The following is a 27,384-nucleotide window of genomic DNA, read 5'->3' as shown; positions in this document are numbered from 1 at the left end:
ATTTCAGCGTTTGCAAAGCAATACGATTTTATTCAAATAACAGTATAAGCACGAAAAACAATTTGCGCTAAGCATACACATACCTACTTCGTGTAATACATTTCAAGTTAATTTCGAAACACAAATTATAACCATATGCTCGAAGAAGCGTTGTGTATAGGAAAACAACAACGTATTTTTTTCTGATTCAGCAAAGTTCAGTCACTATTGCATGATTGGTATGAAACCAAACAGTTGTTGATGGCTATAGCCTTAGAATAACTCATTGACTCTAACGTTCGTCTCGTTTGACAGGATGATCCTTTTCCACGTACTTTCGTTGCGCATGAGGACTTTATAGTTTAGAGTTTCGTTGATGATGCTTGTGGTTCATCTTCTTGTTTTTTTTCTTCTTCTTTGGCACGTTTCTTGGCAGAATGTCGAATTTCTGCGATTGCTATAAAACAAAAATGGTTTAAATTTATGTTATGGGGTTTTTATTAGTGGTTATGGGATTTTATTAGTGGATTTGTACGAACCCGTTCCTAGAATATCGTGATATCAGTGAACCCGTTACTGTCTTTTGTTTTGGAAGTTGGACGCCCGCAGCAAATGGCTTACGTGCACTGCAGCTGCTGACAACTATAGCATTATATTTGTCGTTTCAAAAGTTATGTTAGATTTATGTAAAGTGTGCCATGTTGTTAGTGAGTTCGATACGAAAGATAATCCATTCTTAAAATATTTCCCCCAGCACCACTGACTATAATCCTGTTTTGGAGATTAGTCGGGTGTTGAAATTGAATATAGTTTCGAGAAGCAATAAAAAGTCAGTTTTGAAAGTTTTATGTCGAAAAAGTAACACCAATTACAAACGCCCAGATTCTTTAAAACTGTGCATAGGAATAGATTTTTCTGTGTCTTTTTGATCTGTTACCTAAATCAATGATTGATACACTCGAAACGAATATAAGAGATTGCATTGCAGCATATTATTTTATAGCCTGAATATAATATAATGTTCCACTTTGTTGACAAAGCCTTTCGTGCGAACTTTTGTTTGTTCGGTCGCTCTTAATGTTCAATAATAAATTCCACCACTTTTACACAAATAGCAATATCGGACATTTTATGACGATATCGCGCGTTAATGTACCTAGGATATAGATTCGTTCGGCTGAACTTGCTCGACCCTTAACCAGTAGTGGGATTCAGCCGGTTCGCACCGGTTTTATAGAACCGTCTCACGGAATTTTATAGGATCAGCGAACCGGTCAGCATTACTGGCTACTGTCAATGATATTTTGTAATAGAACCGGGTGAAAAATATGACTTTTGTGATGAAACCGGCTGACAAAAAAATTGAATCCCACCACTGCCCTTAACCCTGCGAGGTGGATCTTAAAACGGCGCTCAGGAGGCATTCGTACTAAGATGACGCACAACCCTAACCTTGTACAATACTATGTTCAGGTAGTGCGCCATCTTGGTACGAATACTCCGGAGCTCCCCTAAAACTACAGGTGACTAAAGCCAACCAACTCTTTACTGTTCACTCCCACTACATGGAAACGTTATATTAGCGATTTAGTGATAGAGAGAGATAATATTTAGAAACTACTCACCGTAAAAAAACACAGATACAAAGAGAAATGCGACTCCGAGGTATATTTTATCAACCATACACATGAACGTACTCAGTGCATATTGTAAACCAACAGCGCCTTGCATCCAGAAGTTCCATACGTTGACTGATATATGTGATTCGCCGGGAAAGTATTCATCGTAAACCACTGTAGACAATTTTGATGTTTAAATTTTCAAGCATATATTATTTACTACTTTTTGAGACTAAAAAAACTATGTACTCTTATCTCTACATGTCCGTGTTGGCAAACCACAGATGAGTATAATACTGTAATACAAATAAAAGTGGTTGTTCAAAAGTCAGGAACAATTATGGAAATTCTGATACTGATGTTCATGAACTTTCCGACGTGAACAAACTTTTAATAAAGATTATTGCTTAATTGAGTAGCAACTGAACCATACGCGCTCATCTTCGCGATATAAACAGTTTTTCTGAGAAAGTTTTCCGCACGTTGGGTTATAATTTATATGGTGGTGAAATAGCTCATAGCTAGTTCCTATATAATTATATATGATTTATCACGTCTACATATGCAAAGCGAAAAGTTTTGGGGTAGAATAAAATATACTTCGTCTTACCAGTTATGTTGATTTTTAGTATAGTGTTCACGATCCCATCTGCTATGAAAATACAGAATACAACGACTATTGTGTCAGGATTTGGAATCCAAACGTAACATCCAATATAAGCTAACAGTTCGAACAGGGCACCAATCGCCATCATTACATTTCTTCCTGTATATTTAACCAAACTTCCGTAGGCTAAAGCAATTGGGATACCAACTGTACCAAATGTCAAAGCAATGAGACCAGTCTAAATAAACAAAAAATATGAAAACCCCATCTGATGCTTGAAAAAAATTGAAATTGAAATTTTTTTTTGGAAAAATGCTATTTGGTTACGATACTTTTTTCAGTAATACAAGCAATTGCTTAGAAGTCATTGTCGGGTAGCCTAATACACAAAATATATGTTCCAAAAATCTAAAGTATATATATTTTTATAAACTGGTTAAACGCTTCCCAAATTTCATTGAATTTTGAGGTATTCTGGTGACGTTCTTCGTGCTCAATTTTTGGTCTATTAATGAAGTACAAAGAAACTTTACCATTTGCACACCAGCAACGCACGAAGCATAAGCCCTTGTAACATCAGCAAAAATGAATCCTATCAATAATCCATTTCTTATGGGTGTAAATCCAATCAAGATTGCTTGAGGTCGAATAAGAAACTTTCCGGTTTTCTTAAGCGTCGTTAAATATCCATCTTGATTCTGATTTGAAAATAAGAAGATTCCGGTCACAAAAATGATCATTCACGCCGATAACGCACGATGTTTAGTCGCTTTATCTATAGTTTCATTGTCATTTTGTTACATAAATAACATAATCTATGTTTAATTTTTCAAATACTTCAAGTAGTTTCAAAGAATTAAATTTTATTAAATATAAACTTTCAAAATTCTAGTAAAAGTCCATTTGGCGACCACTATTTCAATCGAACCAAGCTTGAAATATATATATATAAATAACGCAATTGCATGCAGTATTAGTATATACGTTTGAAAAGTGATTTCACAATTTTTTTATGGAATATTACTCAAAACTATCAAATAAATTTGGTTAAAAATGATGACTTACTTAATTTACCTTGGTTTTTGACAAATTCTCTTGTATATCTTCTTCCGAAAGTTCACTTTTAGATCTATAGTTTGAAGAATTCTTAGTATTTTGTTCACGATCATCCAACTTGTTATTATTTTCCATATCTGGTTCAAAAGTGAAGTTATCTTGCCCTGCTTTAACTGTGCCGTTTGTTTGTGTATTTGTCTCTCTCGAAAGATGTCCATTTTCCTTCACTTCGCTACCCTCTCCTGGAACTTTTGTACCTTTGGATGTTTTCTTAGGCTTTACTATTTGGGAAGTTTGTTTATCAAGATCGCGTAACTTGTTTCCAAATTTCCCAATTCCGGGATAAATGAAAGCGTGCATAATAACCGCGATAACACATATGGCGGACGCCGTCGAAACTAGAATATATGTGCTTCTTTTATCTGGAGGAACGTATTGATGTATGCTTTCGCTTACAACGGCAGGATCCTGGCAATCGTTTTTACCACAGTAATAATACTGGCTGTGGTTTACAAAAGGTGATGGTGTTGTAGTGCCCCAAAATACAGTGGTGTTCAGAGGTCCGGAAGTTACGTCAGGGCCTGTTGTTGGACTGGAACTCGATTGACCTCCTGACAACGCGGCAAATGATATTCCGTTTCCAATGATCTGAAACGATGTTGATACTGTAAAACTGTTCTTAGTCTCATAGGCGTAGAATTACAATTATTCTTGCGATGTAGAATTATTATATCTGCTAATTGACAGAATGATTATTTAGTTTTCGAATGAATGTAAATGACGTCACATTGAAGTGACTCATCTTAGAATTATTATTGTCTTCCTCCCGAGGGGTATCTTGATTCACCATTTCTGTGTCTAACTTCAGATCTAGTGAATTTTTGCGACATCGATGAATACATCCGCAATTGCACAGCATCCTGTCGCAAAGATCATCACGTCTATAACAACCCAAACTTCACAATCAGTATGAGCTTCCAGCATCCGTACCGATTTCTATATACACAGCTCTTTGCCCATGTTCGCCATTTCATACTCAAATATCTAATGTTCAAAACTAGTTGATTTATGTGCCTCTTTTTTAGAAGAAGATAATGATTTGACGTACCGAAACGGTGCTAAATATACCAACATATCTGCTTTGGAATCGATTTATATACACTTCCTCAGATTGCGATGCACATCTGCAAAACTGCTCTGCAAGTTGGAAACACGCAATAGCTGTTGATGGCAGCAACATAGCCCTTGCCACACAACTTATGATGGCTCCTGGGACAAGGATGTAAATCTCTGAAAGGAGAGAAGAAATATGTGTATATTTAGAAGCATAATAAATTATGATATGAAAATTGTAGTTTTTGTAAAACGATCTCTTACCTGGATAGAAATTAGAAATGCAGTATATAAAATATGAAAGATCTGACAAAACAAGGTTGAGTCCAGGTCCAAACCTACGCATTGTGATCGGAGCTACAAAAATGCTATATAATACTGATCCGAGGTAGGCAGATGTAAGGGCGATTGCACCTGGAAAAAATATATACAGAGGATGTATGAGCTATATTAAAATACTGATCTGCTATTGTAATGTAGGCGCGCTGGTCAAGTGCGTAGTAAGCGATATCCAACTATACGTGAGCACCGCAGATCCTGCTCTAATGCCGATCAATAGCAGCTACCTGCAAATTAGTGGTTGCTTGTTCAGACCCTAATTTGGAACCAATTTTTCCAACACTTCATAACTTTTTAAATCAAAAAATTGAAATGATATAATTCATAATTATATTAATTGGTATAAAAATTGCTCAAGTATGTGATTTATACAATTTAATATCGTCGCAAAATGTTTGGTTTACCATAGATTTATTTTAACCCTACAGTACAGTACATTCACATCAATAGTATGCCTTATACTCATCTTAGTGAGAACCAAACAACTTGGTGCAAAACCGCATAAGCACTTACCAACATTTCCTTCTATATTAATGCTTGTCTGCAGAGTTTGCAATGCGACCATTGACGAAAAAGATAAAACCATTCCGATTAATAATATGTAGAAATATGTATGAATCTTTCTTCGAAGTTTTTTGAGTAATTCATCGTCTTCCATGGCGTCTGTATATTATATTGGTCTATCTATCAATATTGTATGTCATTCCTTTTAGAAAACTGATTAGTGTTAATTTAAAAGCTGTAATATATATCAGATAAAATTGGATGATTTTTGAAATGACAAGTAATGCCAAGTTACCAACACATCACAGCTTATAATATTTATACTTACCGATATAACATGAATATTTATTGGGGGAATCAGGTGTATTATCTTATACATGTGACTGTTTGGTATTATGAAGTATTTCAAAAAGATGTTTCGAAACAAGCTCGAGATTGCGCTTCTTATTGAATAACATTTGTGAAACACTCTGGAACAGTCCCAACAAATATCATGGTATTGTTAATAAGATGATAAATCAATATTACATAAGGTAATTAGGCATTCTTCAAGTGTAAATCAATATTAATTCACGAGAACCATTTCACACCAATAAAATCGATGTTTTAGCCAAATAACAAGTTCGATTTTTGCTAACATATAGTCTGTGGTTGACGTTTTACACGGTTGCAATAAATGACTATGGGATCGTATGAAGAGTATATGCGAGCAAAGAGAAATCGTGAAACTATTGGCAGCGAAACTGTCTTGCTTTGGGGTCTTCGACTTTGGCAAATCGTTGCAATGGTTTTGACTGGACTTATCATTATTACGGTTGGATTTTGCTGCGTTTGTAAGTGCAGAATACCAAGAAAAATGAAGGAAATCGAGGCGGATCATGAGAAAAGACAAACGTACAAGAAACAAAAGATGATGCGTGTCAGTCTCTCAAATAACGGAGCTACGCAATCTACCAGCGTAATTGATGAAGCCGAAACTGAGCGTTTCGTGGAGTCCAAACCAGTAAAGATTGCGAAATCCTCGCCGGCTCCAATTCCAAAACCTCGAAACGGAAATCTAACCTCTGGTACAGAAAATGGAAGTATTGTCAAAGCACCTTCGTCATCTATCATTTGCGAAACTTCTTCGCTTTCGTCATCACACGGAGATTTGTAAATAACTGAACATGTAGGAAATTGGAGACGACATGCATACTACATACTGTTGCAGTAATGCATAAGTCTAATGCTCAAACAAATCGTACATCGTGCCCATCTTCACTGTGAATTGCGCCTCATGTGCTTACTCTAGCTACTGGTCTATAGATTTTTACCCATCCTAATTCAAAACTTTTCGCTTGAAGCACTTTGATTTGACTATTTGATCGCACAAAATGCTTTATACCTATATGCTTGGCAACTATAGAATGAAACATCTCGAAAAGTTACATAATACGTTTCTGTTTATCTCTAAAATTAATCTCTCAGTATTAGAATATTGTCCGAGTGAGGTTATTGCATGCAGACATACCTCGCTGTTGAAATAATCTAAATTTAGCGCTTCTGCATTTCACCCTATTTCCAAGCATGAGCTTATAGTCTATTAAGAATATTTACTACTTTTTAAACGTCTGCCATTGCTGTTTCCTCTTGATCATTTCAATGATTAACAACTATTTCAACAATTGTTTCTGAGCAACACATTGTTACTTTGTCTAATTTAAGAAGGGCGCGACGCTACGTAATTGTTAACAAATATACTCCCGTGACACTACTGTAAATAATGTTGATAAATTTGGGTTCGGGTTATATTTGCCAAAGGGGGTTATACGAACGGTGCCGGAAAAAAGTATTATAGGCAAAAAGTTGAAAGTTTAGAATAAAAAACTTGTCGAGTTATTCAGATACTGTAAAGGTTTAGTCAAATGTGTAATATCCAGGATTTTCTGTAATAATACAATAGATAGAATCCCGTTTTCATCCAAGTTACTTGGCATTAACGTTAATTGGGCGAATCATATCTGAACACATAGCCGTATTTTGCCCTAAGTTAAGTCCGTACAATTTTTACAATTCCAATAAGTGAGATAACAATGGGCGTTTCTGGTCATACAAAATTAAACTGCATCGTTGCTTGTTCTTATGATACGGCCTTAATTCTGTATGTTTTCCTAGTAGTCTATGGCATTTCAATAATTTCTTGGGACTTTCACTTTTCATTTTGTTTAATCTAGTCGCTAATTAAAATACTCGTCAAAAGGACTCAGAACTAAGTAACCGTATTCATTATAACCCGTAACCCCTACTCCAGTTAAGATTTTGTATTTTAATTTAATGAAATCCGCAAAGTCATCAGGAATTTGCTAAAACATCCGCAGGTAAATATTGATTTAATCAGTTAACGAGGTTCACCAAACTATCTATGCTTGTAATCGCCCATCTGGCAATATTTAAGTCTACATGCGAAAGACTATGTTGTTATTTACAAAGGTGATTGCACAACCCAAATTTAACACGGTTTGAGTAATAAGTCAACTTTTGTTCTGTTATTAATATAAGAATCACTTGTTAGCTACAGTGACGAATATTGGTTATTTATGTTTTATAAACTAATCTAATAAAAAGCCAAAGTAAAAGGACAATTAAACAGCCGAGTAAACTATAAACAAGTGAATCAATTTTTACTAATTCTTTCACCTTTTATAAATCTGCAGCGCTCTGAGGTGTTCAGAATGCAATTTGGCGGTCCCGCTAGAAGGTGCCCTACACCCATTTTCAATTCTTTTTAAAAATTTGAAATAGACGTGCTAGCTGAATAAACATATTTCTCAGTAACACTAACTGCACAGCTAATCTGCGCTTTCTCTGTGAGAATCGTTTTAGCTTCTAAAGTGGATCATGAACTATATTATATACAAAAAATGAAACTAATAAAATTTATTTTTGTTATACTTGAGATTCTTTTATATAGCATTCTTTATGTATATGCAATTGTAAACTTCTCAATTGTAGTCCAACGAGTATGGTCACCATTTCGTATTTTATTTTATGACTGTAGGATTGTTTGGCATTATTAACAGGAAAAATCAACAATGAGTATTTGTAATTGAAGCATAAACCTTAATCTTCCAAAACTAATTGTATATTTGAATATGCTAATTATATTCTTGGCTAAATATGCAATTTTAGGTTATTTTAGAATGATGATGGGTTAAGGAGTTTTTTTTTACCTAAACTATAACCTGTTTATTGCTTTTTACTTCTATCTAATGATAAAACACATATGTCTGTGCTGTTTCATCAAGGTACGAAATGGGGTCAAAAGCAAATAATTCTATTCAGAGATAAAAAGTCAATCGTTTGCCAACTGAAACAAAATTGGGAAAGGGAACCGAATTAAGGGTGTATGTCACCATAAACACAATCATAATATATCCGAGCAACAGTTGCACCGTTGAAAACAAACCCAAAATTACTTAGTGCATACATGGGATACTCTGATTAAACGAAGTGAAACACGTATAATTATCTTTATTTTTTTCGCATGTCAGTTTAACTTCTAAAACTTAAAGATGGCTATCTACAATAAGCAGACGACGAACCAACGTTTAAGAGATTCATGAATCCTCTATTTTTTAATTTGTAATGAATAATATTTTGTATGTGAATATATAAATATCGATATACATAGGTCCAATTTCGTTTTCTAGTTCTATACTGACAGAAAAGCAGGGTCGTTTTAAAGCTTACGTTTTCAATTGTATAAAATTCCAAGTCGTTATACACACGTCAGAGAGCTTTAAAATATGGAAGTGAAAATTGTCACGTTAGCAAATTAAAAAACCTTGTATACTAGAAGTAAAACATTTTAACATGATGTGGTTGCTATATATATCTTTTTTCCTTTTAGAACAAGGAAAAGTTTGCTCCCTGACTTCTGCGTCACTTTTAGTTTCCTGGTATTGAAATTGCATCGGAGGAAAATTCCATTCAAATTTAGACCGAGGAACGTTTTTACCCTTTCCGGCATCGAAATTCCCTCCCTTAAAAGTCGTGTTACAAGATTTACTTCCCTACGCATTAGTGAAGTTTTTTCAATTTCTTTTATGAAAATTGGCTCTGAACAAGAATTCGTTGAAACATGAAGAAGATTTATGTGTGTAAAGTATGGAGTGTGGAAAATTTTAAAACTGGAGACGCAGAATGTAAAAAGTATATGAACAAAACATAGGTATTAGGCATTTTAAAATACCATAGCCTATCAACATTATACATTCAGTACTGATTCTTCTAAATTGTTCTAGAAATCGCTTGCATCATCATATTCAACAATCTCTTGAATGAACATGAGCTGCATACAAGAATCATTGAATAGAGTTTTCCTGACGCTTTCAATTTTCAAACAACAAAAGATATTCTGCATGCACAGATTTTTTAATTGAAAGTATAGGTATTCAATTAGCATAAAATTTGGGTAGATGTCTAATGTATTGCTGATTTAACTTTTTGTATGAAAATATTTTATGACGTCACTGAAAACCATTACGTCGCTGTATCTTTCAATTTGTTTTGAATGACAAGCAAATGATACTCGTTTCATCCACCATGATGTTTTATCATTTTCCACTTTCAAAACGGGGTTTCGATAACTGCAATAATTACTGTCTTGGTATAATTAAAGCAATTTTTAAGAAAATGCTTTTTACCATGGAAAAAGCGCATGTTTAGTGTGTTATTTTTCTTTGGGCCTGTCTTAAACACACGGTATAAATTCTGACAGTGATTGATAATCTTATTGTAAGATGAACTTACGTCCTGTTTTGTTCTTCTTCTATCTTCTATAATTATGCAAATTGCCTTCCTTGATTGGGACGAAAAGATCGGGTTTCAAAAATTTTAACTCTCGAATATAAAACTATGTAAATATATATTGTGGGTGGATGAAGGGAGGGGTAAAAGAAAACCCAAAGTGACCTCTTCAATTAAGAAACTTTTAGAAACATTTTCACTTCGATGAAATTGTTTTAATGCATAATATTCAATGATATTTGAAGACTGTACTGGACAATAGGTATAAAACTGAGACATTGGGTGTTAATCGTTTATTAACACAGTGTATCTCAGCCAGTCAAAGTTATTTTATCGCTTTATACTATGTACTGGTGATCGTTCTTCTGCAAAGTATATAGTATACAGTTCCATATTAAAAAAAATACCATCTAACCGTGATGACGTGCCGTAATAATGCAATAGACTTTTTAATAAAATGTTTTCATGGAAATTTTCTCACTTTCGCTCTAAACAAGGCTCAAAACAAACAGGCAACGATATGGCAAAATACAATTATTATAGTAAATCAAAATAGATAATTGATCAATATATTCTGACCTTCTAAAAGATATTCAAAAGTTGAAACCATCTCTTTCTAAACAATAAGTATATCAATGAAACCAGTCGTCATTTTTTGCAGATATAGGGCATGGTTCTCTGTTGCTTGACGACTATGTTGTAGCTTTATTGCTGTAAAATTTCCAGTTTTCCTGATATTCTGATAGAACAACAATATGACGAATTTCTAAGCATAAATTTATTAGCAAGATGCAAAGTCAAATTCATTTCTGCTAAAATATGCATTTAAGAAGAGAAAAAAGAAATCAAATGGCAAAAGAACATTGAATCAAAATTGTATTACCCAAAAAAAATTTTGGTGGAAAATAGATTATTTTTTTCAAACAAATTCAGGGTTGCGTTATGACTTCTAACTTTCTTCAAATAAGCACCAATTTGGTCTTGAATTTCATTTTTATTTAATTCAGACATTTTTTGTGCTGGCAGAATAAAAGATGATGTTGATTACACATTTACTTTAACGAAAAAGCGATATTTTGATGCTGCAAAACGATGAAAATTTCAGTACTTGCAAAATGGCACTTCGATATTTTCATTAAAAAATATGTAAAATATGCTTGAAAATACGTGAAATTTATATTTTCGAGTATGTTTTTCACATTTTTTGAAAGAAATAGTTCGTAATATTGTATGTATGATTGGTTTGAATACAAAAAGAATAATAATGTTGACTTTGGCCCAATAATGGTCATTTCGGCAGTGAACGCGAAAACATGAAAAAATTAAAACAGAATGATGCAAATAATTAAAAAAAATGATAAAATCTATTCTACGACGTAATCTCGTGTTTTCTCGAATATAGCGAATAACAATGCATTTGCACTTAAAAATGAACAAAACAAAAAAACGGAAAACAGAAACATGTATTAAAAAACGTACGAGAACTGGTATAAAGCACAGCCAAACAGTGGGATAAAAATTAGCAGTAACTCCGTGCATTGAACTGCTACGGATAAAAATTACTCTTAAAAACTTGTTTGTACAGTGCTTGCTGTTTGAATATATGATCAATTACGACTAACGTGAAATTCATCAGTGTTGCGTTATGCGGGGTCTTCATTGAAAGGGGCAAAAGTATACACATATAAATAAGAACATTTCATATTGTGTTACCGTTAATAACTGAATATTTTATAAGATTGCATGTCATAATTACGGCTGGGTATTTCAAATCAAATAGTAAATTATTCGAATCAGTTCAAACGAAAATTTCGAATCGCCGCCATCTTTTTTTTTTGTCAGCCAAAGGTCCGCAGTGAATCCCTCGGGTTTTTATTGAAGCTATTTTTGCAAAAGGTAATTTTAACAAATGGATATTTTCGTCCGATTGAGTTATTAATAAACCATGTTCCTCTTTGTGTGTGAACACACAGTGAATAGTCTAGGTAGTGGATTCTATGTATTCAGTAATTTATGTGTCTGGAACACATCACAATAAAAAAGTCGCATACAATTACATATCGTCCAAGTAGTCGAGATTCGATTCGAAAAAATATTCGATGCGATCCTGCAATCATCAGGTATTCGGATTAGCAGTCTAAGTTATGGACATTGTTGTCAAATTTGAAAAAAATTGTAAAGCCACTATTATTCAGAGTTCATTTACTATGATACTAGTCACCTCTGTGAAGATTATAGTTATTACAGTTCTATATTATTTGTATTATCAAAAACCTTTATGAACTTATAAAACTAGTTCAACAACCCTTGTGAAATTGCTGTTACAATTTTGTCTCATGTTGACAATATGGCAATGTGATAAAAATAAACAGCTGACATTTCAAAAAATAAAATTAAAAAAAAGAATAAAGAATTTCTGAAAATAAGTCTTGAATAAATATTTTTTTGCTTAATAAAAAACATATTGTCGACATTATTTTTTTTTTATTTCAGCCACAAACTGAAAAAATGTCGAGTTTATTTAGCTCTTAAAAATAAGCCATTTCAGAAGCTGAATTATTGAATTTGCATGTATGAACTTGTCAACTAGTTGCGTAAGAACATTGCACTATTGAGTCCCAAGGAATCGTTAACATGTTTATATTATGGTGCATACGAGGATGAGTACGTGTCCTGTTGCTGATCAGTCGATCCAGTGTAGTCTACGAAACTCTGAATTTGACTGGCAAACGCATTCGGCACGCTTGGAACTCCGTTTGCAACACCATTCGTTTGATGGTAAAAAGATGAATTGTCTGCTGAAACTAATGGAGGCGGCTGGGCTTCTGTTCCCTTGCCTTTTGAGAAAAATTGTAGGCTATTTTGTTGCATACGATCATAATTGGATTCCTTCGTTGCAGAAAAGGTATCTGTTGTTGAATTAAGCGGTGGTGGTGCATCACTGAGAGTAAATACTCCATCGGAAGATCTTTGTTTCCAATCGGTTTGATATCCGGTGGGTGAATGTTGTGGTAAAGAATCCGGAGTCGGGGGCACGCTGGTAGTAACGTTGGTTATGGTGCTGTTCATGAATCCGGTGTATCCGGTACTGTTATTTTTGCTTCCAGTTGGATAAAAATTAGAATTTTTTAATAGAAGGTTTGAATTCCCAATGCAAAAACTTGATCCTGCATTTGGTGAAACGACTGAATTTAAATGGCTGGTTGAACTTGATGTTTGGTCGTCACGTTTTTGGAAAGGTGCGTTGCGAAATGGGTTTCTCAAATCATCATAATGCGGTGAATGCGTGCTATCAGAGAAGCTACCACTGCCTGATCTATACTGTAACCCGGAACCGACAGCACTAAGGGAAGTCGTTTCAATAGAAGAATTTCTGTACGCTTCTGATTGGTTGTAGCTTGTCATGTCAAACGGTGGAGACATAGTAGGGCTTGGTAGTCCGCCATTTTGTATACCGTACGCATAATCACTTGTACGTGCATAATAACTTTCCGCTGAAGGTGTTGTTAACGTTGAATAGTAAGCGGATGATCCGTTGTTTAAATACGAATTTGAAAGTTTTGAGTTGTAATAATTTGACGATTGATAAGCTGATGGAATAGTATTCGGAGATGATGACGTCATAATGTAATCATGGAACGGATGATACGTGCTTGAAGATGCCAATGGAAGGCTAGAAAGTCCTTTACCGTACGAGCAATCTGGCGTGCCCGAAAAATCGGTCTGATAGTTCAATCCATAATGCGAATATCCGACACCGGCTGAATTGATGGGACTGGTATCGTAGGTATTGGCTCCACCTATTACAACGTTAGGAATTCTGGTAGATTTCCTCCGCCTGAACGAAGACAATCCATCCAGATGCGAGCTCAATTCTGTAGATCCAGTCAGGGTGTCTTTTCCCAATTCATTGTATTTGTTACCTAATATCTTCGACCCAAATTTTGTCGAAAACAGGGTATCACTGCTATAAGAAACGCCATTCTCAGTTTTGATCATTTTCGAATCATGTCTGTTGTTGTTGTTTGTACTACTTCGTTTATTTCCAGCTAGGGTAGTCGAGGGAAAAAAGGTTGGCATCGTATCTGTATACTCATAACTTTTAGTCGACAAACCTCCGAGACCAGACTGCACAATTCCCCCCAAAGATTTCTTTTCGCCCATTCTTTCCAGTGTCATAGTACTAGGAACAAAAATTATTTGAATGAAAATTCAACCCAAAACTGTAATGTTATATTTGTTTAACGCCGGTATATAATTAATCATTAATAATATTTAATAAATTCAGAAATATAACACTTTTGTGCATGCATGAAAAATCTATTCAAATAAATATTTCTTTATTTCTAATGTCGAATATTACCCTATTTGGGATTGCATTTCTTTCTGGGTTGATTTCATTCGCGCCATTATTAAATTAACATCCATTTTATATACGTATGCAATATTTTTCTCTAAATCTTAAAGTTTAGTATCTATCTTAACTCAGAACACGTCATCAAGTCTTATTTATCCTAATCCTATCTTCGAAAATCTGTCACCAAGAAGTATATTTTTTTTCGTTGCGTTGAAAAAGTGAATTAACTGGGTTGGGAATTTTTGCCAAAACGTTGTACCCGTTAACCAGACATATTTGACCGGATAACCGCCGAAATTGTAAATTCGGAGCGTTAACCACGAATATTAACATGATTTCATTCCTACAAACGAAAAATTGAATAGTATTCAATGGCAGATCATAGAAATTTTGTAATTTTATTCTTTCACTGCTTTATTACGATTACCAGCAGTATTTTGAGATTTTTACATTAATTGGTATTCACAAAATGAGGTGATAAATTCGAGGCAAAATAATTTCTATTTGAATTCAATGTATATATGTCAATACTTTCAGGATGACGGCAATAGACCAAAATTAATTATAACAGTTAGCAATCCAAATTCGATTAACCATTATAACCCCTATAAATTATCGTTCGCTTAGCGGACGAAGTCTACAATAGCCATATAGGTACAATAGTATAAAGGCGAATCGGTGTTCAATTTTGAAAATGAGAAGTTAAATTTTAAATACCTTTCTACTGGAATTCCATTTGCATCCAGCTGTTTATCTAGGACTGAATCCTCTTTTCCTTTCTTGGCCTTCTGTTCCTGCTAACGAAATATTCAAAAATTAAGAAAAAAAATTCAATCAAGACTAAAAAAGCTTGCAAACTGAGTCGCAATTTGAATATTTCAATCAAGTAGAATTTTTCATAAACCGGAGTCGTAGTCAAAATATCAACCGCAGTCCTGATTGGGAGTTGGTTAGAACCTTTTCGACTCTTTATCGTTGTTGAAAAAAGTGATTTATGCTTTGAATCATTTTATTCTAAGAGACATCGAATGATTCTTTAATTTTGTATATCGGCATTCTTTCTAGCTTATTAATGGCTACACTATACCGTTATTATATTATATCTTTCGGAAATCGCTCAGGATAATCAGTCCAATCAAGCCGCACACAATATTCTGGCAATGGCAATATCAAAATTAACCGTATACACACACACTCTAGCGGTTCAAACTGGATTACACTAACACGTACTTGCCTGTAAGTCATCGATTAGAAGACAAAGGGTTAAATACAATTGGAGCAAATGATACTATCAGGAAATAAACCCATCTAGGAAATACTCCAGTTACATATTGACGGTCTTTCGCAGAAGACGCATCAGAGCATTATCAGAATCGCTTTATGGTCGCTTATATGATGAGATCAGTAATTTTAATGACTTTATCTAATTAAATGATCTGATCGGAATCACGTGACACAAATTATCCAAAACATCGTTCATGGAGCGTAATAATATAGCTAGTATACCAGTGCTTGTATATTATTAATGTATAAAGTCTTTTAATGTGCACCTGCTTAATACACTTCATTGAATGGCATTCGGGTGGAAATTGAATAATGGTATATATAAAAAAAACGATGAGTGACAAACCTTTCGTCTTCTTGGTCTGTATTTATAGTCAGGATGTTCCTCCATATGTTTAAGTCTCAATTTCTCAGCTTCTCCGACGTAGGGACTTTTCTCTTCGACTGACATCTCGCGCCATTTTTTGCCTGTTATTGAAAGAAATGTTCAATGTAGTTGGCAGTTTTTATGATGATACTTTTGTAATATTAAGGTAAAGCTAAACAGTTGGAAACGCTTTCGCTTTTTGAAGCGCGAACCCGAATTCCCGTGTTGATAATCTTTATTTGCTTATTTCAGCTTCAAATCCTAAAACTAGTCTCAGAACACTTCTTCCTATTTTTAAAACTTGAAATATATAGATTTCTGAAAGAATACGAAATCATAATGAAAAAGAGTTTACATTTCTTTATGAGCTACGTATTTTTTATTCCATAATGGCCAAGTATACTCTAGTTGCTGCCAAAAAAATACTACATAGTTTTTGCACAAGCTTCTTGGTATCAACAAATTTATTTCCGAGAATAGAGAAATGCCAAAGTCCCAGAGTGCATCTTTATAGTAAGGTCATTTTACTTGTCAGGAGACAGGAAACAAGATGACCAATGAAGAACCATGGAGTCAAATTATGTCGGGTCTGTAGATTTTTTACCAAGAAAAAACATCACTGACAAAATATACTGGGAAATGTTAATTGACTGATGACCGTTTGCTTCGTGCCCGTAGATTTAACAGGAATATATACGTCGTTTAACTAATTTCTAATTTAAATTATCGTAAAAAAACATTTAATATTACTGAAAATTTACTAATTGACATGTGCAGTAATACAAGTCGCATCCATATGCTGACTTATTTGCAGGTTGCAGCTTTACCGCGAAAACCACTTCTCAATTTGCACGGAAACGCGCTGTTTCGTCAGAACCTTAACCCATTTTGTACAAATCAAATAATATTGTGTATACGGAATCATTGCTTTTATTTTAATTTGGTAACGGGTTATTATGACCAGGGTCTTACCGCAGATTTGAACGGGTTTGCTGTATACCATCAAGGAATCGTGTAACGAAAATTTTGTATTTCCATGTTATTTCTATGCGCAAAAAAGGAATTAAAATAAATTTTGTGGTCAGGATGATTGAAAAATAGAGACACAATTTACAAATTTTATGGTTTCTAGATTTTGAAAATACAGTGTAAATTTCTGTAACGAAAAAGCCAGAGTCAGACGATTTGTGAGAAGGCATTTTCCATGGCCAGTTCTCCCTCTAATGGTGGTACCGCCCACGTTAAAAAAAAAACTCAAAAACGGTTCCATACATTTAGGCTTGTAGACTTTTTCACATTGGTGTGGCAATTCGCACGACATATTGGCTATTTTAACTCCATAGAGTCGCAATTGCGTGTCAAGAGAGCACAGTATCTGTCAAAATTAGATTTTATCGCGTCTGTAGTGCTTGCTTTGGGGCTGTAATATTTCTGTATGTTTCTTTGATATTTGTTACCTCATTGGACAAGCTATTAGTGCAATACGATTTCTGATTGGCCAATTTGATTTCGTCCCAAAATTTGAATGATTTTGAACTGCGACTGTCTGCAATTGCGTGAATTTCTCACACCATCTCCAACCTGCAACTAAGAAAATTGTCGATCATGGCCATTCGTAATACTGTGTAGTTGCAGAAGTTTATTATACTTGTTGGATGCTTGTAAGAAGAAAACAATTGAAGTAATTAATATGGTCGATACATACATAATCAGCGATCGAACATTCATAATAGATAAAAAAAAAATTTAATAATATTTTTTTAACACCCAAATTCACAAGTTAGAGCTGTTTACAAATGGGACGAATTTCGCGTAATTTGCAACGAAAAGTAAAGTAAAACAGGATAAAAAAATTTCTATTTAAGTGTAGAAAGGGAATCAACCACCCTTTTAAAAGAACTCGATAATGGGCTTTCAGAATTTACCTACAATACGATAAACACCAGAAACGAACATCTTTAAACCGTCCCACATATATCTATTACTGTATGTATCAATCTGTATGTCAGATACTTGTCCACTAATTAAACACAAAGTTTTATTTGCGAGTTGTACGTTTGTTTCACAAAATTATACCCATTACATATAGGTGTGGATGAATGGTTTTCACAATTTGTCGTCCGTCCATCATGAATCCTTAATATAGAGAATTTTCTTTTATAGAAATCTCTTTTATAGTGGATTTGTGTTAACTGTCTTAAATCTAGAAATACCCATTAATCTAGTACCAGTAATTCATCTTTGTACGATTGTTTGCATGCCATACAGGAAAAATAAAAGCAATAATGTGACCTGCATTCTTTGGAATCATCTGAATTACATCTTGAGTAATTCGATAAATCGTAACATACAAATTCTTGAATGTACTCGCCCAAGGATTATTTTTATTTATGAATTTTGATGACAAGATTTGATTTCAGCTGGAGAATAATGACCATCGTCATAAACCATGCCTCGTTTTCAGTATTTTAAAATCCAAGAACAATACAACACTTAGTATCTAGTAAAAAAATGTTCGGAATTCACTGTTTTAAAATTTTAAGTTCGCGAGTTGACTTCTTTGAATGTCTTCATATCCTTTCAAGATCTCAGACGGGTACAGGGGAAAAAAATCGATTATTTTAACTAAATCTAACCGAGTTTGTTAGTGAAATTTTCAAATTTACCAATTTTTTAAATTCATGATCTGAAATAGACTAGAGTAATTGCTTACACAGCTGAATTAGCTTCCTTCTTTCGATTTACAGGGTAATAATACTGATAAAACCGTGGATTATTTTCGTTAGCAGGAAAATTTCCCATTCCAAAACATATGGGTCAATTCATGACCATTCGGGTCAATTGGACAATAGATTTTGGAAGTAAAGAAACGAAACCGTATATTGAGACGAAATATGATAGGCTCTATGGTTATTTTTGCACCTTCCGCATGAGAATAGTATTTGAGATTCAACAAAATTACTTACATACTATGCAAGGCAGCAGTTTCGCTTATGACATAGAGTAAAACCCCGATTTTTGCTGAATCAATTTCCGTTTTAGCCTAAACACGAACTTTCCCTCGATTAGATAGATGTCTTGTGAAATAAATTTTTTATTAAACCCGGGCCATGCTTGAAGCCTAGATAAAAATTGTAAATATTTATGTATCACATTTTGCCCGAGCTTAAAATTCAAGATGTGCACCTTCTCAGGCAGATTCAGCGGGTTACAATTTGTGCCCAGAGTCGAGATATAAAACTAGTGGATATGCTGTACAGTTCGATGCCCAAAAGGGCATGCTATTCAGTGGTGCACTGAGTCATTTCCTGATTGTCTTCCGTTACTCGAGTTACTTGCTCCGTTTACGGTCCGCCATGATAAAATGGCGAACGTTAATGCATCCTGAAGTGTCGATTTCACTTCAAGTCTGGTTACCCCTTCTTCAAAAAATCTTAATCGTTTCGGTTAACACCGCTATTTTTCAATATTAGATAATAATAAAATCGTTTCGTTTACGTAAACTTACTCATAGGCAAAGTTGCGCACGCGCAAGCGATTCTGGTTATACAGGTGATATTTCCGCGTAAATCGTGATTGCACTCACAGTTGCCGTAACACTAACTGCTTTCTACGTGATTCATTTTGTATGGAAGTAAAAAGATTGCATTTACTTACAACAGCGGCAATTACATGTGATGCAAAGTGCCGATTAGTAACGTACAGCTGGTATAATCATCTTATGTCAAAATCGTATTAACCAATTATAGGTAAAAAAAAAATGAATAATATCGTTTGATAGTACTTTAGTGTAAAATTTGAACATTTTAAAAATAAAAATAAAAAGGAAATAAAACGTGATAAGTCAGATTTTTATGGTATTTCGACCTTTCCGTCGAGCATACTTAACGAATAACCAAGACCCATGTTGAATATCAAATGGAAACAGATCTGAACGACATCTTTTCAAAGTCCACATTACGGTTAGCCATAGATCGTTTCAAAAGCAGGGTGTGATGTGACTGACCAATGATCTTCCCGTTAAGGGTTATATTTCCGCAATTCGTCATTATTTGAAAGTTCATCTGAGATAACGACCACTTGATCGCAAATAGCAAGGTCATTGGGAGTCTGTAAGGTTTGGTACTAGTGTAATATAAAAGTAAAACACCGCACCAGGAGAATGTTTTGGTAACATAACATAACAATAACATTCCAAAAGTCTCTACTTCTATATATGTTATAAATATAAATTTCAATAATATCAACTATTATCGTAAATATTTTGCCGAAAAGCCTTTGAAGGAGAAAGCAGTTGTAAATTATAGAAGTATCAAATCGACTATCGACTTTTTAAGTCGACATAAACAGGATGGATGCGCTTACTAATATGCAAAACATGGAGTTCAATTTAAATATTTATTCAATTATTTGTATATTCGGTCATACATGTACAACTAATAACCGACATTGTCAACTTCATTTTTAAAATGTCCTTCTATGGCATGTTATAATCTAATCAAATGATTGCGACCCTATGTAGCTGATTTGGTTAATCACTGACGAAAGCAGGAAATATGCCTAATTCCAACTTCTCTATGTGACGTATCAGGAAAACATTTGACAAGTTTGCGAAGGACTTTAATCGGAACGCAGGAACTTAACTCGATTATATCAAGCTTACTAAACGCTAAACAAGAAATTTCTGATTACATAAGCAATGCTTAATGCGGACGAAGTCATGTGATATACATGTCATGTTAGTCATGTATATGGCATTTCATTTGTTTATTTTTGTATTATTTTCATAGTTTTGATTCTCTTGAAAATTCAAACTTTTTGAGATTTTTCAACTCAGTTCTTAATTTTACAGAAAACAAAATAGTTGTTGCGTTTCATACCCATCTCTGGGAAATAATCTTACAGACAAAAGTAAATGGCGCAAAGACGTCTTTTTTTAATCTACTATAGACAATCAATTTTACATAATACTGATGGATCTCGTCCCCAAGGCGACCGGTCCATCCATGAGCAAAAAAATTCACCTAAATGTGTAGGTTCTATTATATCTATACATTGCCAGAGATAATTCGATGTCTTTATTGGTCACTAATATCACAAACACCGTGATATTTTTAAGCGATCTACTCCAACATATGGCTTTGCACACGTAGTGGGACAGGAAAACGATTCTTTTACGTTTTAATTAATTATATTTTGTAATTAAACTATACTAACTCCATTCAGGAAACGCACCTTCCATAAGGAAACGAAAAAGAATGGTTGCAGTATGCCGAGCAGGATATCGAGGATTCGGTTACACCGTCCGATTTGAATTTTTCTACACTACAACCTTAAAGGTTCAGTGCTATTAAAGATATTGTGAATATTTTTGATATTTTGTGGTAATTTAGTGAGACTAAAACATAGGAGCAAAATTCATTTCACATATATCTTAAACTATTCCAATCAATATCAATTTTATCCTCAAAATTTATCAATTTCAAATTTGGGTTAGATATTTGAATTAATTTCATAAAATTCAGAATACTAGCAAAAAACATGCATTTCTCCGGTAATGGTGTATGACGAGCTCTATTCGTCGATGTTATTCAGAAATTGTACGTTTATATCGTTGTTAAGTTTTAGCTACTGGGTCGACCGCATGTGACGTAGGAATATAAAAATTTCGTCACAGAATAGACTTTAGGTATGGTTGAAATTAACTCTTGCTAATTATGTTTTATAACATTTTTTTCATGAAATATTTTTGTTAAAAAGCCTTCGAATCGACTGGTTAAGTATCCCCTGTTGCGATACGGGGCATTTCGTTGACCTACGTCACCAAGGTGACAATGTCATCGAAGTATCGTGCGCCAAACGGGGTTGACACCAGGTCACAGATATTGCAAAATGACTTATTTTTGCATGCCTTACTGCATAGTTAGTGCAATGCGTCAAATTTCCCTTGGAAATTTGTTTCGGGTAAATTTACGTGAGATTTTGCGTGGAAGGTGACGATGCTTATATTGACGACTTCCAGTGCGTGATCAGCGTCAAATTTCCTGTTGGTTTGAACGAACAATTCAATTCTCTCGCCCTGAACTTGTATCACCAATAAATATATAATAGGTTAACAATCTTGGGCTGAAGTCCCTAAATCCCGAGTCGCAAGTTGGGTCACGAGTCACCCGTGTCCTAAGTCGAGTCAATCACTGAAGGAAAGTTTAACTGGAGGTCAGTACTGAGTACGTGTGAGAGCCATTCCATTTTGGTGACTCGATGGCTTGAGTCCCCCCAGCACTAGTAGGTAGGATTTACATTCAGACTCACAACCGGAGCCATATGCGGAAATATGTCTGTTTTAAAGCTTTTCAGATTAAAGTTACTGTTGAAATATCCCGGAACGAGCGGATCCTGTTTATCAGTAAATCGGGGGACAAATTCTAAACTGTTACACACACTGCTTTTTAACGTTTAGAAAGCATACAGACATATTCAGATATGTTTTTTTCCTTCCTACTTACAGAAATACAACATAAAAAATATCCATACTTCATTCTTTTTATACTCTTCAACATCTACCAAAATTAATATTTGAGACCTACCGTATTATTCGGTGTTGTTGGAATAATTTGAAACGATAATGTAGATTTGCATTTCTTTTGAATTACATTGAAAAGATGTTAATCTAAAAATTTCATAACAGCATATGAAATGCATAAATTTGCTAACGCGACAAACGTTTTTCCTGGTTATCTTACTAGTCTAAAATTGCCTATAACCAAGCATTGATTCATAAATGGATAGCGTCTTGCTAGCGCGTTCCATCTATCGATCACGCTTGGGTGTACATGAGACGAAGCATTTCGAACGAGTTATGTCTCTAAGCTGTATGACGACGTATTTTTTCCGTAGTTGTTCTTCCGCTGCGACATTAATTAGTCTTATAATCCTAGAGATCGCGAGAGCAGGAATGCTCTACATCCTTTGCCCTGGAAGAGTTGATACGAACTCAAGCCTAAAGCGTTATGATGGATACTTAAACGTAACAGCGCAATTTGTGTTTTGGGCTTAATTTAATTTTAATACCAGAAGTTCTTGTCAGTATTTAGCGAATACAGTACATACCTCGGGTCAAACATCATTGAATTATTTATTTTAAAATACATATCATTTTTATTAAAGTAATCTCTAATATTAGGTCAATATCATTTCAGATTTTCACAATCCTCTATTTATCCATTTGCCTAATGTTTTATATCTATCCAATCCATAATGAATTCTAGTTGAATATATCTAATATGCTTTAAATCATTTTGTCCTCTAGCTTTTCGCCCTAGATAAATGCCTGCGAAATGAACAGTTTTTTTGACACATGCATATGAGCACAATGCTTGCAATATGCACTTGTAATGCTTACAATATAGTCATCATTTTCGATTTATATATACATATATTAATATTTGTAACGAGGCTATTAGTCCACGAATTGGCAATGTAATACGCCCACATTACAACATGCTGTAAATTATTTTTGGACGTGAGTATAACTTCCTATCTAGAAGTTGTTTTATTGATGTTGCTCAGCTAAAAAGGGCGATGAAGAAACGCTGTAAACAAAATGGCGGTATTTGGAGAACTCACTTTGATTTTTGAGGCAATTGTGGAGTTTATTTCATCTTTGGAATGGTGGAATGAAAAATGTGTTGTTGTAATTGATATTGCTATGTAAAATTATTTAATGTATTATTTTACACAAACGTGGTTCTATGGTGTTGCAAAAACCAAGTGGTTATGGTTGTTGTGACCTTCGGTCAAATGCTGATTGAGGGACATAAAAATCTGTTTTCCCTACTTAACTATATTTGATTTAGTGAAGCTTTCCTAGCTAAAATGAGGTCAGATATTCGGAGTTTTACCAGTTTGAAACGTTAATTCAGTTCCGTTTATTCTACCTTTCCAAGTTACCTTAGTAGTCATTGCATTGACCGGGCTGTAACAAACGCGTTAGGCATAAGCAATCTCACGAATTTGATTTTGAGTAAATCCCATAAATGCTCGTATGGCCATACATACTGAAAAGCTTATTCATGTTTGTACCACGCATGATTTTCATCGGTTGAGTTTTTACAAATTACCCAACAAATAAAAATTTGAGTTATCCAAGCTCGTGACGTCATAAGGTGCATGGCATGCACTTAAGACGCGTATTTTTTGCCCCTGACGTACGCAATTAAAGTGATAATAGACTTTTCAAACGCAACTGCATCATCGTAATAAAAAGGCAAGTCAAATTGGTTTAGTGTAAATTCCAGTCGTCAAGCTTTGAGCGTAAATTTCGCCAAAATTTGAATATCATAGAGATCATTCGGTATTACAAATTGCGTTATATTATTAGCAGAATATCTACAATTGATAGGATATTGTACCACAGATTGCTATTACTAAGTATATTCAAATTAGAAAATCTTTTGCGCCGCTTATCCGACGCCAAAATAATAAAAATGCTATATTTCAGCATCATTTCAAAACCGTTTTTCAATCTACAATTTTGAATGTTTTAACCTTAAAACATAGTTCACAATCATACCCAACATTTTGCTCAACTCTGCGTTGTGTAGATCTGGATTCTGTTCTGCCATTCTTTTTCTTTCTGTCTTTGCCCAGCACATGAAAGCATTCATAGGTCTTCGGATACGAGATTCATCCTAGAAGAGAATTTGAATTGAATTTAAATTATTGAAAACTTGTTGGAATCTTGTAAAAATTATCAGTTTTGTGTTCTAGTTTCTACAATTTTCGTTGTCATATTTTCTCGTGAAAACACTATGTGTGAAAATCGTTGCAAGCGTTGCAAAGTGATTAGGGTATAGTGAATCACGCTTGGCGATGATAAATAATAGCGTCTCATATTTGTCATTCTATTGTATCTTATATTGACAACCTGTCAGATATAAAAAGAATCTTCACAGAAAAATAAATGCAGTTTTTGATGAATAATTTTGAGAAATGGAATAAAATAAATATATCAGACCCAAGCGCAAGAAATAGGGCAAAATCAAATACACCCTTCTTGTCTAAATCACCAAATACCGCTTACGGATATTTTCGAATGCTCTGTTGTCATGTGACAATCTTACACTAGGTTTCGTAGGAAGCGCTACAGAACTGAATTCACTATGACGAATTTATAAAAAATGCCCAACAAAACAAACATGTGACAGTCGTAAATAAACATGAACTTTTAAACTGCCTTAAGCTATATGACTGAATTTCTTTTGGTTTCTATTTTAAAGAATTGGACAAAAAATATAATTATACTATAATTAGACTTTGCTTTTGGCAATACGAGGAAAAGTGCTAAGATGACGGCATTCTGTTTCCCCCCCCGTCATAAACAATAGAAATTATTTTTATCCCATTTTATTTTGGAAAAAAGAATTCAATGACGAAACAGGCAGTGTTAGGTCATATTTGACTCTTGAACGCGTAAAATACACCGTCTTATTTTTTACTTTAATGGCAAATATTGATTCACTTTTCTGCAGTACAACCACAATTGCCAACTTTGCTCATTTACTGATAACAATTTTAAAAACATTCCCCATCTTTACATCAGACTCTTGCTATAACCCCCATATTCATAATCCACGAGTCACATTCACATAGAGGTGTGATAGGCGAGGGCACTTTGAGTGTATGAATATTGGGAAATCGTCAAATTTACAAGTATATTTCGTATAATGAGATCTATTTAAAAATATGGAACATTTAAATATTTCGAGGAAAGTGCGAAAAAAAATTTTTGTCTCAAATTGTAAGCGCGGACTACCTATACCTCGGTATAGATCGTTGGCACGTTTGGCGTTTCGCTAGCTCCATTCACTAATTCTTAGTGTGATTTTGAACTATTTAGTTTGGTTGAAATTATGTTCGATCAAATAGGTACAACAAATAAAGTAAACAAAATCTCATGTGAAGCAGGAAATTTGAAATCTAAAAAATGTAACTATATAACGAAAAATCTGGTAACCCACCGGCTTCGTTCCTTTTCCGTTGTCCAGTGAATTTACCTTTAAAACACCGGTAGATTGACGCCGATGTGTGCGACCTCGTCCAGTCCGCGAACCAGTAACCGAACCATAGCCAGGTATCAGCTGTGAACAATGATCAACCGATAGACGCGCTGATTGATGCATGTCGAAATATGGATATTGGTGTTGGTAGGTTGTGCCACCCATTCCTGGAGTTGAGTAGGACAACCAGGGTGAACTAGTTTGGTACATGTTTTGTATTGTCGTTGGATAAGTTGACTGCGGATAGGTCGACGTAGAATAGAGCTGGCTACGGTCGCTGTCGAATGCGGGTTCTCTCGGCGCGAAACTTGGTGGCTGCGTTGGTGGTGTGGTGGCAGCCGATCTTGGACGTACACCAGTGCTGCTGTCGCTTGATTTTGGACTCAAGGACTCCTGTTGAGTAGTCATGCTATCGTTGTCGTTGCCTACGTACGTTGGAGTAGATGCATAATGCCCATATGCACTCATTGTCGTCGGTGGAGACACAAAATCATCGGATATTGAATCTGGATAGTTTGCAACCGGATCCGGAGCCGTTCCAATTCTTAGAAGACCTGCAGAACCTGTGTGACCGCGAGAATGTGGCATGTGTAGTATTTCCGCCATTTTGGCGCGTTTGCCTCTGTCGAATCACTTCCTTTAAAAGACTAAACAAATACGCTATAAACAAACGGTCTGCTGCAAAAGTTAATATAATATTCAAATTAAAACAAACTTTGCTTGAACATGCATTATGCGCTAGAGATCATCTCCAATCCCAATGTATACGATCTTATGCAGTATTGTAAGAAAACTAATTCTAGGATTTCGACACACGATTGCCAAATTTAATAAACACAGTTCAGCTTATATTTTTTCTGCCAACTGTTTCATTTTTTATGAGGCTTTGTTTTAATTATACAAAATATTAAACTACCGTCACTCGTTCTACCCAGCAAGAAATTTCACTAATTATTTAATTCCATCTATGTTTTTGGGTGTCGCTTTTATCTTTTCTGTAAGTAGTAATGGAGCGATTTATATCTATACTCATACACTGCTGCCTGACTCTGCCACATTCCAATAGTGATTACCATCTCAAGGCATTGTCTTAATCACGTTAACACTGTTTTCTATTGAATTTTAGACAAAAGAAAATGATCTGATAAAGGCATTATCGTATGTAAGTTTACGCCTCAAGGGCAACTTTTTAAGGATACAAAACGAAAATTTGAAAAGTTTTAGAAATGAAATGTCACGCGATGACAAATTTTATCTTAAACTTTGTTACGATTATCGCTTATGACGCAGTTGCCCAGGATCAACACCTGGAG

General features: G+C 34.5%; 3 protein-coding genes across 4 annotated transcripts; 1 reads left to right on the top strand and 2 right to left on the bottom strand.

The window, feature by feature from the left end:
• Window positions 1-10: 10 nt before the first annotated feature.
• On the bottom strand, window positions 11-5,417 carry LOC120334210 (protein unc-93 homolog A-like). Its single transcript, XM_039401677.2, has 8 exons — window positions 5,227-5,417; window positions 4,639-4,788; window positions 4,370-4,551; window positions 3,280-3,909; window positions 2,739-2,903; window positions 2,209-2,443; window positions 1,605-1,772; window positions 11-436 (listed from the first exon to the last, which is right to left on the bottom strand). Exons 1-8 carry the CDS (start codon window positions 5,369-5,371, stop codon window positions 342-344), a joined length of 1,770 nt encoding a protein of 589 aa, XP_039257611.2. The 5' UTR covers window positions 5,372-5,417; the 3' UTR covers window positions 11-341.
• A 446-nt stretch (window positions 5,418-5,863) lies between these two features.
• LOC120334215 (uncharacterized) lies at window positions 5,864-8,439 on the top strand. The gene has a single exon (XM_039401682.2). It carries the CDS (start codon window positions 5,894-5,896, stop codon window positions 6,371-6,373), a length of 480 nt encoding a protein of 159 aa, XP_039257616.2. The 5' UTR covers window positions 5,864-5,893; the 3' UTR covers window positions 6,374-8,439.
• Window positions 8,440-10,639: 2,200 nt separating this feature from the next.
• Window positions 10,640-26,745, bottom strand: LOC120333627 (uncharacterized). Of its 2 annotated transcripts, none has more exons than XM_039400965.2 (5): window positions 26,033-26,745; window positions 24,586-24,703; window positions 15,993-16,114; window positions 15,080-15,156; window positions 10,640-14,188 (listed from the first exon to the last, which is right to left on the bottom strand). In XM_039400965.2, the coding sequence occupies exons 1-5, from the start codon at window positions 26,675-26,677 to the stop codon at window positions 12,649-12,651; spliced, it is 2,502 nt and encodes an 833-aa protein (XP_039256899.2). In that variant the 5' UTR covers window positions 26,678-26,745; the 3' UTR covers window positions 10,640-12,648. The 2 variants fall into 2 exon arrangements, with proteins under 2 accessions (XP_039256899.2, XP_039256898.2); XM_039400964.2 differs by having other exon boundaries at window positions 10,641-14,188; window positions 15,080-15,159.
• Between the last annotated feature and the right edge of the window lie 639 nt (window positions 26,746-27,384).

The sequence above is a fragment of the Styela clava genome, chromosome 15 (genome assembly GCF_964204865.1).
Source record: "Styela clava chromosome 15, kaStyClav1.hap1.2, whole genome shotgun sequence".
Classification (NCBI taxonomy): domain Eukaryota; kingdom Metazoa; phylum Chordata; class Ascidiacea; order Stolidobranchia; family Styelidae; genus Styela; species Styela clava.
This window is presented reverse-complemented; position numbering and strand designations above follow the sequence as displayed.

What these genes read in the sequence shown, in the direction of transcription:
- LOC120334210 (XM_039401677.2), bottom strand. Translation starts at nt 5,371, where the DNA reads ATGGAAGACGATGAATTACTCAAAAAACTTCGAAGAAAGATTCATACA. An exon ending in CATTTCTAATTTCTATCCAG is followed by an intron (nt 4,552 to 4,638) that starts GTAAGAGATCGT and finishes CTCTCCTTTCAG; the next exon opens with AGATTTACATCCTTGTCCCA. An exon ending in AGAATTTGTCAAAAACCAAG is followed by an intron (nt 2,904 to 3,279) that starts GTAAATTAAGTA and finishes TTTTCAAATCAG; the next exon opens with AATCAAGATGGATATTTAAC.
- LOC120334215 (XM_039401682.2), top strand. Translation starts at nt 5,894, where the DNA reads ATGACTATGGGATCGTATGAAGAGTATATGCGAGCAAAGAGAAATCGT.
- LOC120333627 (XM_039400964.2), bottom strand. Translation starts at nt 26,677, where the DNA reads ATGGCGGAAATACTACACATGCCACATTCTCGCGGTCACACAGGTTCT. An exon ending in AGAGTTGAGCAAAATGTTGG is followed by an intron (nt 16,115 to 24,585) that starts GTATGATTGTGA and finishes TTTCAATAACAG; the next exon opens with GCAAAAAATGGCGCGAGATG. An exon ending in ACAGACCAAGAAGACGAAAG is followed by an intron (nt 15,160 to 15,992) that starts GTTTGTCACTCA and finishes ATATTTCGTTAG; the next exon opens with CAGGAACAGAAGGCCAAGAA.